This window comes from Aythya fuligula, chromosome 17, assembly GCF_009819795.1.
Source record: "Aythya fuligula isolate bAytFul2 chromosome 17, bAytFul2.pri, whole genome shotgun sequence".
NCBI classification, from domain to species: domain Eukaryota; kingdom Metazoa; phylum Chordata; class Aves; order Anseriformes; family Anatidae; genus Aythya; species Aythya fuligula.
This window is the reverse complement of record NC_045575.1, coordinates 5,520,882-5,534,197: the sequence shown is the minus strand read 5'-3', so window position 1 is coordinate 5,534,197 and position 13,316 is coordinate 5,520,882. Positions and strand designations below refer to the sequence as shown.

General features: G+C 52.7%; 1 protein-coding gene across 4 annotated transcripts in view; it reads left to right on the top strand.

Moving 5' to 3' along the window:
- NF2 (neurofibromin 2) overlaps window positions 1-13,316 on the top strand; it is a 34,628-nt gene that overhangs the window by 4,878 nt on the left and 16,434 nt on the right. For all 4 annotated transcript variants that reach the window (XM_032199246.1, XM_032199245.1, XM_032199248.1 and 1 more), the window contains exons 3-10: window positions 199-321; window positions 2,454-2,537; window positions 6,077-6,145; window positions 6,583-6,665; window positions 7,319-7,394; window positions 7,685-7,819; window positions 10,000-10,074; window positions 11,425-11,538. In XM_032199246.1, the coding sequence (XP_032055137.1) occupies window positions 199-321; window positions 2,454-2,537; window positions 6,077-6,145; window positions 6,583-6,665; window positions 7,319-7,394; window positions 7,685-7,819; window positions 10,000-10,074; window positions 11,425-11,538 (759 nt within the window). The remainder of the gene's footprint in view (window positions 1-198; window positions 322-2,453; window positions 2,538-6,076; window positions 6,146-6,582; window positions 6,666-7,318; window positions 7,395-7,684; window positions 7,820-9,999; window positions 10,075-11,424; window positions 11,539-13,316) is intronic.

Genomic DNA, 13,316 nt, shown 5'->3' with positions numbered 1-13,316 from the left:
CTGAGCCCCTGAAATGTTTGTTTGTTTTCCTTTTTTAACTGCTTTCTGCACGATGTAGGTTGTTTTATCCCTCCTAGACGTCTGAAGTGCTTGACAAAGGACGTGTTGATCTTACCGGGGAGCGGCGATGTGGCAGCTGCTGCAGAGGGGCATGGAAGCAGCTAGGAGGAGTAGCTGAACGGCTCTTGTACCCCACAGGTTCTGGATCACGATGTGCCGACCGAGGAGCCTGTCACCTTCCACTTCCTAGCCAAGTTTTATCCTGAGAACGCAGAGGAGGAGCTGGTCCAGGAAATCACACAGCACTTGTTCTTCCTGCAGGTGAGCGCGCTGCTTGCCAGCCTGAGGGTGGAAGGAGCCGGGACGAGCAGAAATGCCAGAAAGTTCTGAGAAAGTTGGTCAGCAAAAAGTGGCTCCTCGTCGTTACGCTCCCACCCCCCGAGTGCAGTTGTCCTCAACAGCAGAAGTTCCTTAAAATAGGGCCGAGATGGATGGAGCAGTCGCAGGTGCCCAGACGGGCAGGAAGCTGGCGGTCAGGAATGATGAGGTGATTTGTAAGATCAGTGTGGGGTAGCGAAGGAGGATGAATGTCAGCTGCGGGCAGGGATGACACGCACAGCCTCACAGCCTCTCTGCGGGGTGTGGATATCAATTGTGCTGAGAGCTGGCTGTTGTCTTCCAAAGTGATCACATTGTGGTGGAGAGCGGGGGAATTTTTCCCCTGTGCAGAAGGCACACAGCCCGTTTCGTGTTCTGGCTGCACGAGGTTTGCCTCTTCACAAACTGCCCTTCAGATAACTGGAGCAGAAGCACATCCCAGAAGCACACCTCCGTCCGAAGCAGGAGGAGAAGGGGAAACCTGACTGTCCCAGCCGCACCCGCAGCTCGGGCTCTTGTGCCAGGCATTTGGAAACTGTGGCTAACGGTTCTTGAGGCCTTTTTTCTTTCAAGTACTCCACAAAAGGTGTTACTATGATAAATCAGCTCAGGTGATGCTGTAGCAGTGCTGGTAACGACGTGCTTCTATCACAGAAGCTTTCTCTTTCAGCCAAGATCAGTTTTCTGAAGCTGTTTCCTATCAAGGGTTGTGTGAACAAGATCTGAGGGCAGGAGTGTGCCAGGCAGCAGAACAGTCCCGGTCAGATCCCTGGGTGCTTGTTGGGATGTCTGAGCTGCTCCCTGGCTGTTAATTTGAAGTTGCTTTACACCAAAATCGGAGCAACCTGGGTCCAGCTGCTGTGGGAAGCATTGCTTTGGGCTTCAGGGTGCCCTGTCCTTTGTGACAGGCACAGACGTGAGCTCAGCGGCTCCTCGGTGCTCCTCCCAGTTCGTCTTTGTTCTTCAGAGCTAGAGGACTTGAGATGCAAAATGCTGCTGTTAATTTCCAGAGGCTGTCTTGTGCTCTGGTGTCTCCTTCGGGCTATTTTTAAATGTCCAATTTGCCATGGGTTTCAGGCTTGATAAGGAAAAATGCTCTTGGCATCTTTGAAAAGAAGGAAATGAGAGGAAAAGCAGTTAAAGCTGCGTTTTAAAAAATGCAGACTGAGACTTTTCTGCCAGGATTTCTGATGATGGGAGAGGAGCCTGTGTCCCTGTGCCGTGTGAGAGCAACAGGGACACGCACAAGCTTGGAAAGTCCCCTGTTTGCCTTAATCCCACAAAAAGGTTCTCCTGCATTGTGCTGGAAGTGACTTTGGGGATGCAAGACGTGCCGTAGGTTCAGATGGGTACTGCTGCGTCCCTGTGACGATCCGTTCAGGTCTCCTGGGGAAATGGCACTGTGTTTTTTTTTTAATAGGAAAACTAAGTGTGCAAAAACACAAAACGCCGAACGTGAAGGGTTGAATTTTTTAACGCACAGAAGCCAGGCAGCATAAAGCAGGGGCTCTGGGGAGCTGCACGTTGGCTCTCCCGGGGGTGTGCAGGAGCTGCCAGAAGCAGCACCCCCGAGGCAAGCTGCAGCTCCCCTTGCTCCCCGTGGGACTGCAGCGAGTTGGCCCCCAGCACAGGCGAGCACCGACTCCTAACGAGGCCTGAATATCCCAGAGCGACACCTCAGTGCGCTCAGGGGCTGAGCCGTGAGCTTTTTAATTTTAATTCAGCGTTGTGTGTAGACATCACGCCAGCCCCGAGCTGATGCCTTCGAAGGTTTCATCTCCTCACCTACACGCGGGCTCTTTTCTCCCTCTGCCTTTCGCCGTGGGTTACAGGCTCTGTCATTTTCAGCGTTACAAATTTAGTTCTTCTCGCAAACCTGTCTGAAAAAGGTGGCCTGTGAAAGGCTGAGCCCTTCCCTCCGGGGACACCAGCGCCTCCAGTAAGGAGCGTCGGGCAGGTTGTTGGCTGTGGGGTGGCGGTGCTGCTTCAAACGAGGCGCAGCCATCTGCTGCCACGGTCGTGCTCTGCACCGCTCCGCTGAGCATGTGTTCTGTGTCCTTTGTGTCCGGGGGCAGGTGAAGAAGCAGATTTTGGACGAGAAGATCTACTGTCCTCCCGAAGCCTCTGTCCTGCTGGCCTCCTACGCCGTCCAAGCCAAGGTAGGCACGGAGGGGCTCCCAGGGCGTGCTGGCATGGCTGCTGGGAGCCAGGCGCTGTGCTTTACCTGCTTCCCGAGGCCAGGCAAGTTATTAAAAATTCACAAGTGATGGGACCGTGCTGGCGACTGCCTTCTCAGCGCTGATTTTTGGCTGCCTCTGGACGTTGGACAGATTTTGTTTTCTCTTTCCAGGACTCTTTAGTGAGCACTCAGCCTGTGAGCTGCAGGGCCTGCTTGAGTGTCTCAGAATTCCCCGAGCCCCGTCTTTTTGGAATCTGCTCCTTGCTTTTGCTGTTGTAGCCAGCAGCAAACCAGCAACGGGACTGGCAGCTCCACGGCTTGTCCTTGTGAGAACAGCTTCATTTTGAGCGCTGCAATTTGCCCCGTAGATGTTGTTGCAGTGGTAGAGATCTCTCACTGATTCCTCCCTTTGTCTGAGGTTTGATCACGGATGTTTGGCCTCGCTAGGCAGAGGGAAAACTCAGTGGTCATTAAGTTCCCCTCGTCCCTTGGCTGAATTCTCCTTTAGACCCACAGTCAGTGTTTTGCCAAGGGTTTTTTTAGAAGAGCACTGACTCTGGAGCCTGGACCTTTGGCTAGTGTGCAGCAGCCAGAAGCAGAGGGACTCCTGTGACAGAGGGAGCAGCCCCAGGTTCGGAGTTGGGGACGCCTTGCTGGAGAGAAGTCGTTTATCCCCGTAATGTAACATGAACTAAATTGAGTTTTCCAGCTAATCTCCAGCTTGTGTGCAAAGATAATGTCACTGGGAAGGACGAGGAGTTGCTGGAGCCCAATGGCAGTCCAGCTACATTATCACCACAGCTTCGTGGGCACAGTCAGCAACTTTTGGGTGCTCTTCAGGGAGAGGTTTTGGCTCGCAGAGCCACAGCCGGGTGTCTGTAGCCAGGTCTAGCCCCATCGGTCCATGCCCAGTTTGTCTGAGTCCAGCGCTGGGTGGCGTGCAGCAATACTGTGTTTGAATGCTTGGATTTGCTAAAAAAAGATGCTTTCTTCTCATAAAGTATTGATGAAATCATATTTTCTTAGAGAGACTCATTGGCCAGGGAAAAAGAGTTGCTTAAAAAACCATCTCTATCTGTATGAAACACCCAACGCTCTTATTAGAGTGTATGAGGAAATGCTCGCTTGGCTTTTTCTCCTTTGACCTGCCGAGCTGAGGGTCCCAGGGGATGACACATCCCCTTGCCAGAACGAATAAACCCCTGGGTAAATGCTGAGGAGGTGGACGGGGAGCAGGGCACCTCTCCTCACCTTGCACATCTTGATTCTGCAGAGGTTGGAAGATGGAAGAGGGGTACCTTTTCTTGTCTTAGCTAAAGCTTCTTTCACATCTGCTTTGGACGTGGCTTTTCCTTGCGGCCCTTTTTGTAACCAGGTCGGAGCAGGGCTTCCCCTTCTGCTGTTTTTCAGGGAAGGGGGAAGCAGAAAGCGTGTCCCCAGCCCCGAGCTGCACAGAAAGGTGTTGCGAGTCCCCTCCTTCCCGTTAAATAGGGCAATGGTGTCCTTTCTGGACAAGAAAGCAGCCACTGAGCCCGGTAATTTCTCTAATAACGTGCTGATTTGCATGATTAGGGCCGTGGCAGCCTGACAAAGCATCAGCGTGCTCGCATCTGATGTAGCCAGCTGCTCGACAGCCAAGTTTGCACCGCTGCTCAGCCTCCTACCTGAAATAACTGAGCAGGCAGGCGGGCTGTAAAAGGAAAAAGCTTATTTATTTCTATATCCTTGTGTTCGGTTGGGGAATTACTACGTGTCTTCCCCTTTAGACCTGCAATCAAGCCACCCACACCACTCTCAGATCTTGGAGATGATTTGGGTTTCAAGGGGCAGTGAAAGGCTCGGGTCTGTTGGATAACGCGTCCCTGCACGAAATGCCAACATCTGGGAGGTTTTTTCCATCTCTTGCCCCTCAGATGCAAATCTCTGCCCTGCTGCTCTCGGTACTTCAGATCTTGCAGCACTTCAGTGCCAGCCCCGGGGTCTCGGGTTTGTTTTTTCCCCCAAACAAACACTGTTCAGTGCTAATAGCTGGCAGCCGAACGTGCCCGTGGCAGTAGAGGCCAGGGGTATGAATGATGCAAAGGCAACTTCCATGTGGAACCATGAATATTAATCGTGCCATGCAATTAACAGGAATTAAAATTCTATGACAGTTGGGAAGTAATTATTTAATTGAAAGGTCTTTGGAAGTGTGTTTGCTGAATCATTTGAGCCAACGTAGACTGCAATGCTTAAGCCATTTGTTGATTTTTTTCGGTTGTGAATAATTAATGTCCTCAGCCAGGCTCCCTCTCGGTACAGATATTCCTTTGGGACATGCCAATATTTTTCACCGTATGAAAAGCACATAATCCATACTTAGGTTTGGATCTCCAGAGCAGATCACAACAACAAAAAAATAATCGCATTAATCCTATTTGCTCTCATTTTCATCCCCTAGAAGTGATGTATTTCCCACCTCTCCAAGGTTACCAGAGGTGCTTCCCTCGCTAGTTGTGTGTTTTTATTTTGCTCTTCCCTCTTGCTGTGGGTCCAGGAGACGTGCACCTGCAGTGTGCTGCTGTCCGAGAAGCTCTGAGCTGGGGGACAGACAATTGCCACTGCTCAGCACCCTTCAGAATGAAATCCAGGGCGCTTTTGGTGGATTAATTGGAACCTGAGTCAGTGTCGGCTGTGACATGCTTCTCCTGCGTCTGCACTGGCTCCAAATCAATATTTGTGTCTTTAATCCCCGCTCTCTGTGTGTGAGGCATCCTTTGGGCTGTGGGCTGCTGGTGCTGAGCTCGGGGGGCTGCAGCCCAACACAGCTCCTGGCGTCGGAGCGGGACCGGTGCGGGAGGTGAATGGCAATGGCAGCGTTTCCTCTACGTGCCTCACATCTGTCATCCTCTCTGCTTCAGCTCGCTGGGTTATTTGAGGTGCTGCTTTCTGGCTGTTTCCTGCCCTCTTGTGCTGTAGAGGAGGTAGATTCGTTTTCGCATGCACTGCAGGGACGCTCGCCTTTTGAATCTGCTAATAGGCAGTTGGAGTCCTCAGTCACTTGATAATGCTGCTCCAAAAGATGTAAATCTAAACAAATGCTGGTAATTACTGCCTGCACTTCCCAAATCGGATTCCGCGGCCCCGTTGAGGAGCAGCCCCTCTGGCAGAAAAGCTGACACCTGCCTGAGAGGAGCCTGCAGTTGCCTGCCCAGCTCCTGTCGATTAGTTTAAACGTTTGTTCATTAGGAAGGGGAACAGCAGCAGAGGCAATGCCTCCTGCCTCACCTGCACTGGTACCGATCGGCCCTTGGGGACAGGTCTTTGTCCACGTCTTGATTCCCTGCCCCACTGCTTTTGCACGAGCAAAAGGAGGGCAAAGAAAATGCATTTATTAAATTCCCCGAGCTGCATACATCCGCAGCCCCGATGGGCCATGACACCGGAGGGTGTAAGCGGGCTGTGTGCTGGCTCCCCTGGGGGTGGTTTTGTGGGGTGAGGAGTTTTGCTGGTGACGCTGATGTCTCTGCTTCTTTGCAGTATGGGGACTATGATCCCAACGTGCACAAGCGAGGCTTCCTGGCGCAGGAGGAGTTGCTTCCAAAGCGGGTAAGGAGCCTGACTGTGCAGAGGAGCAAATTTCCAAGCTCGGTAGCATCTGGGTAATGCAGAGAGGGGCTCCGAGGGGCTGCCTGCCGGGGAGCCCCCTGCTTTGGTTTTGCTGGACTTCCCTATCGAGGCAAACAACCCAAAAAGATCTACCGAGGGAGGAGAAAGCAGTATTTATCTGACTTTTTAATAAACCCAGAAGCAAGTATTTTCCTTCCGGTGGTTTTCAGAGTTTCATTCTGCTTGTGTTTCCTCTCGGTGACCTGAGGACTGCTTGGAGGGTTAAATAACCCTAGGGAGGTTGTGGGGCTGAGTGTGCCCTGCTGGGAGAAGAGGCAGGCGCCTGTCAGATCAGCCGGGAGGCTCGGGGGTGCTGCTGGAGGACTGGGACAAGAGTGGCAGTGTGACCTGTGTCTCTGTCTCCCTGTCTATCTCAGGTAATAAACCTATACCAGATGACCCCGGAGATGTGGGAGGAGAGGATAACAGCCTGGTATGCAGAGCACCGAGGCAGAGCAAGGTAAGCATGTGCTGGAGCGGCCTGGGGGTCAGGATCCCTCAACCTGGGGAGTTTTAAGGCTTGGGCAGAGGATGGAAGAGCTCAGCAGGGTTGATCCCAGCAAGGCTCTGTCACAGACCCACAAAAGGCAACGAGCTTGCTTTGGTGGCTGTGCCTGTGCCCTGCTGGTCACTGACGGGCTGAGAAGCACCTGCAGGGGGGCACGGAGGCAGCCCTGCACGAAGAAGGAGAAGAAATAGGGGTTCCTGGGCAGAAAGTCAGGCTGACGAGATGTGTTGCTGCCAGGAGATGTGCTGCTGCCACGGGTGGTAAAACGCTCTTTGTGGGAGCTGTTCCTAAAGTAAGATGGATCAAAACCACGGGCCTCCCAAGCGGAGATTTTCCCTTTATGCTTAAGGGATTGGGACAAAGCAAGGCTTGAAATGCTGTGTCTCGCCGGGCGGGCAGCAGCAGCCATTAAGATGCTGGCAAGCTGCAGGCTGGGATTTGCTGTTGGACTTTATTGATCCCGCTAGCAAAGACAGACTTGACCCGTGCGATAGAGGCAGTCGAGGTTTTAAAGCAGTGTGTGCGCTCAGGATCAGAAAGAGCAGCCATCTGACTCCCTCTGATCATGCAAACATCTGTAACCGGCCTTTCTTTTTGTCTGACAGAGACGAAGCAGAAATGGAGTATTTGAAGATAGCTCAGGACTTGGAGATGTACGGAGTGAACTATTTTGCAATTAGGGTGAGTGCGGCTTGGGGGTCACGTCTTCAAGGTGCTCAGGGTTCCTTGCTGGGGTAGCTCTTGTGATGTCTTTATCTTCTGTGCTCCCCTGAGCCTGTGAGAGGCAGCAGATGTGGGAGATGGCTGCGGTGTGCTTTGCTGCCCGGGAGGAGGCAGAAGGCCTTTTAATGTGCAGTGCTGGTGGGTCGCTGCTCGGGGCTGATTCATGAAGCTAACAGTGGCTTGGTTCGTGTCAGGTCATCTCTGAGTCGAATAAAAGGGTCTTCTGCTCTTTTCTTTCCTCCCTTTAGAATAAAAAGGGCACTGAACTGCTCCTTGGAGTAGACGCCTTGGGTCTTCACATTTACGACCCAGACAACAGGTTGACCCCCAAAATCTCCTTCCCGTGGAATGAGATCCGGAACATCTCCTACAGCGATAAGGAGGTAAGGATCCAGCTCCCCTCTTCTCGGGGGGCAGTACCTGTAAGACCACAACTACAATTTAAAACGACTTCTCTTAGCTCTTCTGTCTGCTGTGCTTGCTGTTACCAGCGTAGCTGAGGGCAGCTCAGCTCCTCCAGCTGAAACCTTCATTCTTGGTCTTCCTGCAGCTTTCCTGGAGTGGGTGCACGAGAGGTCAGTTGGGAACTATTCTCTCAGTTGCTTTTAGACTACCTCCAAACCCACCGTGTAATTCTTTTGCAAACGGAATTGCTGCTGATGTGCTTAGCCCAAATTTCACAGTTCAGGAGTTGAAATCCCTTCTTTACTGTATACAGGCCCTTGAATTACGAGCTGTAGTGAGAGGTCTTCCTGGTGAGAAGAGCTCTTGCTTCCTGCCATCTCGTTACATCATCTTGGGTTCTCAGGCGGCTGGGCTTGGCCTAACAGCTGGAATCTTTTTAGGAGGCTGAGTAATGTAAGCCCACTGTAAGATAGATATTTATTAAATCCAGGCTGTAAATACAAATCTTCAGAATTGCTGGCCACCAAAGCCAGCGGAGAATAGCAGGAAAATTGGCTGCGGATGGGAAACCGATCCACTCAATTTTTTCAATCTGTGACTGAAAGAAAACAAGCTGCCTTCATGGTAAGGGAGAAAATTAACTTTTTAATTAAAGTGTTTTCCAATCCAGACATGATATTGATCAGGGTAAAAGCTAAAGGTTTCTCATCGGCTGCATTTATTGCATGCCTGGTGAAGTTCTGGGGGGAAAAGGCCATGCTGGATTTCTTCTCACTCGGTTTCCTGCTCAAAAACAAAGAGCTCTGTAACTTTGCAAACCAGCTCAGCTCTCAATGACTTCAAAAGACTTTTCTGCCCGTGGCAGAGCAGTGCGGTGGAGGCTGCCTGATCATGCGTTGCCTCCGAAATCTGGGGATTGAGGGCCCCGTTACTGGGCCTTGACACAAAACTGTAACAGATCTTTTCTCCTGGGGAAAGGATCTGCCTAATAAGGTGACCACAAGTGGAACTGACGTGATAGTAAACAGGCTTAATAGCTGGCTATGACAGCTACATCGACACGACAGAGGTATTTAATCTGTTGTAACAAAGATTGACTGTTTGCGTGGAACCACAATTCCTCCTCCGGCCTATTCCTGCTGTGGCTTTCGGTGGCTGGCGTGGATGCTGCTGGAGCCGAAGCCCGGGGCCGTTCACGCACGTCTGCCTGTGTGAAAGTCTTAAAAGATTGGCTCTTAAACTGACAAAACAAAACACTGCCAGGGCGAGTTCTGCCGAGCCCTTTCCAGGCAGCACAATGTATTGACAAATAGGGCTGCTGTAATGGGCAGAGGCTGCCTGCTCCAGCACTAGCTCTTCAGCCAGTTATTTCTGTAGCGTGAGGGGGAGTGATGAAATATATGCATGCCTCCTGAAAAATGCAGGATTGCAGAGCACTCCATCTCTTCAAGTACCCTTTGGTTGGTTCAGAGCCTTCTGTCTCTCCAGGGGCTGTGTTACTGGCACTCTTGGTTCCACCTTTATCCTCTGGAGAGAAATCCCGGTGGGAAGGTGCAGGGAGGAGGGTGAACCCGGGACAAGGTCAGAGCTGCTCGGTTGGCACAGAGTGTGAGTGCATGTTAGAGCAAGGGGATAAGCTTTTTGAATTGCAGAGCAGTCTCGTGACGTGGCTGCGTTCTGGAGAGCAAAATGCACAGAAAAATCCTTCTGAGGAGCCCTTACGAGTGGAGGTGCTACCAGGAAGAAGAGCTGCTCCCGTTGCCCTATTCCCAATTCAATCCTGCCCATCCGTGGGGTAGCCGGGCTGGTTCTTCCTCCCTTTGGAGGCCTCTTCATTTTCTGCTGTCCCTTCTTAGTCCTCGACAGCTTTCAGGGGAGCAGCATCTTGATCTGGGAAGCTGCGGAGCTGCCTCTGCCCTGTGCAAGGTGATCTGCAGAGGCTGCCCGCTGCTGGGCACGGCTGCTCCATCTCCTTGGTGGCTTTTGCTCCTGGTTCCCTTGCTTGGCTAAAAGCCACGGGGACAGCTCCCAGCCATGTTTGTCTGCCACTGCTGACCTCCTCTGAGCCAGAGCTTTCCGTGAGGCTTTTATAGCGGCGTTCTTATTAAATGCAGAGCACTCAGATAATTCAGTCCCGCTCTATTTTTTTCCTTTTCAGTTTACGATTAAGCCGTTGGACAAGAAGATTGATGTTTTCAAATTCAATTCATCAAAGCTGCGTGTGAATAAGCTGGTAAGTCTACAGACAGAGTAATTTTTATTGTCTGCAGCAGTTGTTTCTGCAGGCAGTACGAGACAATGTTCTTTGGGGGCTTTTCCTTCGAGCACTCGGAGGGAGCGTGCTGGCCTGGATGGACTGTAGATGTGATTTGGTTTAGTGGTTACTGCTCAATCATAGCCTCTAGAAGAGGAGGGGGAAGATCAAGCCAAGCTCCTTCACAGAACCTTTCCCCTGCTCCTCTGTTTTTGTGCTCCCTTTCTGAGCTCTCAGGGTACGTCTGACCTGCATGGCAGAAGCATGTAGTAAGTAAAACCTTCTTCTCAGCCCAGTCTTTGCTCCACGGTCCATTTTCTTCTCCTGCCAATCCCTTCCCTTCTGCCCTGTGGTGTAGGTTTCCCTCTTTTTTTGTGAGGCACTGACACCAGAATTGTAGCCCTGGCTTTTCCAAGGCTGATCCCCGCTCGGGACACTCTCCTGGTGTGAGGACAGAGGGGACCACGTTTAACTGCTCTGCCCAGTGTCCGTGTGGGACACAGCTTCAGCTGGTGTTCAGGGTTTAGTGTCTGGAGGTGTCCTTTGGAGCCTTGGGAGCTTTGATGCAGGTTCTGGAGCAGCTGTGCACCGTTTGGTTGTACAACGGACCTGTGGAAGGCAGCAGGGGATATCTTTTACATCCTTGTAAGAGAGAGAGGGGAACTTTGATGTCCTGTACTTGCATGCCACGGGGGCTTTCTCACAACAACTTAATTCCCTGCACTCATCAGGGTCGTAGTGCTGTAACTCCTCTGACTCCTTAGTCCCTTGAGATCTGTGAAATGGAAGACAGGCATGTGAAGTGGTCCTCTCAGAAAAGAATCAGAGCTTAGGAAGTTGCTATTATTGCTGAAAACCATTCCGAGCTTTCGCTAAAAACATTCTGAGCTTTGCTAACCCTCCCCTGCTATTGCCACTTCCCTTGTCTACTCCTTGGGTAGCGGAAGAAATCACACAGAGGCTCAAAGCCTTTCAGCAAGGATACCTGAAGGCGTGCAAGGCAGCTCTCGATAAGCCTTCTGTTTGCCTGTGGTCCTACTCACGATGGAAAATATTTTTCCTTTCTTTTTTTTTTTTCCATCTGAGTGCTTTAACTGCCCTTTTGGGAGAAGACACGAGTTAACCTTGAGCCTCAGGAAAGGGAGCAAAGAGCCGATGATGGCCAGGGTGTTTGGTGGGGGACCGAGGCCGTGCCTTGCTCCCTGCCCCTTCGTGGGTACGAGGGCTCAGTTTGGGGTCAGTTTGGTAGCTCTTTGTGTCAGGGGTGCAAACACCTCGTCAGCACACCTACAGCTGTTTCTCTCCGCTCTTCACCCTTGCCTGGAGTAGATCCTTCAGCTGTGTATCGGCAACCACGATCTCTTCATGAGGAGGAGGAAGGCAGACTCCTTGGAGGTCCAGCAGATGAAAGCACAGGCGAGGGAGGAGAAAGCCAGGAAGCAGGTGAGAGACATCTCGTGCAGCCGGGCCGGGAGCCAGCATCAGAAATGCAAATGAACTCGGGGAGGAACAGGCTCCAGCGTGACATCAAGCACATGGAGCAGCTTTGAGGGAAGGGCCAGCCCAACAGCTCTCCTTAGCAGCTCGCTCTCGCCCTGCCCGTCCTTCTCCCCTTGGCTCTGGAGGCTGGTGGCAGCCAGAATCCAGCCCCCAAGTCGGGAGCAGAGCTGGGAGGACGGGAGGGCAGAGCAAACCTGGCTGTCCCGGCGCTGGCTGTGCGTCCTGCCCTGCCTCGGGAGCCGGGGTGGCTGCTTGTAGCTGGAGCAGGGGCTGCGAGGGGGAGCTGTGCTCTGCTGTGGCTCTTCATCTCGTTTTTTTTTTTAATGACTTGGTGATGGAATGCACCCCGACAGGCCGGGGCGTGCAGCCTGCATGCTAATTTCCACCCTGCCCTCCGTTATCTGCCGCAGGTCAGCCCAGGCAGCGAAAACTGCTCTTCGGAGGCAGCAGCGTGTAGCCAATGAGTATATATCAGCAAATTGGATTGTATGAATCATTGTTTTCTGCTCGTAGACCTCTTCTACTCACTGAAACCCACACAGCTAATCTGAGCGCTGCTGCTCGGAATATAAATGTCCGTTTCACACCAGAGCCGCTAGATAGCAGCAGCAGAAGCCGAAGCAGCCAGTCGCACCGGGAGAGTCTTGCTCTCAAGGGACTGCTAATTTGATGCACTTCGTTTGGCTTCGAGCGTGTCCACGGAGTGCTGGAGGAGCTAGGGCTGAGCTGCTCGTCCCGCAGGCACCTCCTGAAGCGCTTCTCCCTGCTGGGGTGGCAGGAGGGGACAGGACACGAGTGCTGCTGCAAGGGCAAGCAGGGCAGCTCCGCTGGGCAGCAGGGCTTCAGAGACAGGTTTTGGTCTCGTGAGCTTTTTTTTTGAAGTGTTTGGGTAACGCAAATTGGAGCTGAGACCTCGCGTTGGGCTGCTGGGAGAGGTGAGAGGGGTGCTGAGGGTGAGCTGAACTTAACTCTTCCCCGGAGCTCTCCAATTTAGAGCTCTGGAGCTCGTCAGGAGGGGTCGGGCTTCTGCTTGGGCTGGCTGCCCGCTCCCGAGCTCACCGCCGTGCCGTCTGGCACGCTCTCTCCTCCCTCCCCAGGAACCACAGCTGTTAACTGGTTCCACACAGTCCCTTTACATCAGGACTCCTTGTTAATGGCAGCCCTGAGCGGGATGCAGATCGGAACGATAATTGATGAAGGGAGCCTTTAATGGAAGGAAGCCGAGCCGGAGCAGTGGGCGTCCTGCTTCCAGAACGCAGTCGGTGTCCGAGGAGCCGAGAAATGTCTTGTCACACTTATTTCCCTTATTAAACCCGGCAGGTGGCCTGCACGATGCTGCGAGCCCGGGGTGTGGCGTGGATATTTATAATGCACCCAGCCCCGTGGCGCTGGAGCGCTCAAGCCCGGCGTGTTAATTAACCCGATGGCTCCCCTTGGCCGCTGGGCGAGCAGAGAGGCAGCTGCGTGGCACGCTGTGGCTGCACGACTTGGCTTTTCCCCTCCTGGGGAAGCGTTGCTGTTTTCTGCAGCTCCTTTTGTAGCTGCAGGGGGGTGGTTGTGGTAGGGACGGGTAGAGGTGGCCACGATTTTTGTGGCCACGATTTTCGTAGCCTCTTCTCCAAGTGAAGAGAAGCGTGCGGCACGCCGGAGTAGGTCCGTGTGTGTCTGGAAGGAGCAGTCAGCGCATCCTTCAGGCTCCTGCCTGTCCACGTGTCAGTCTC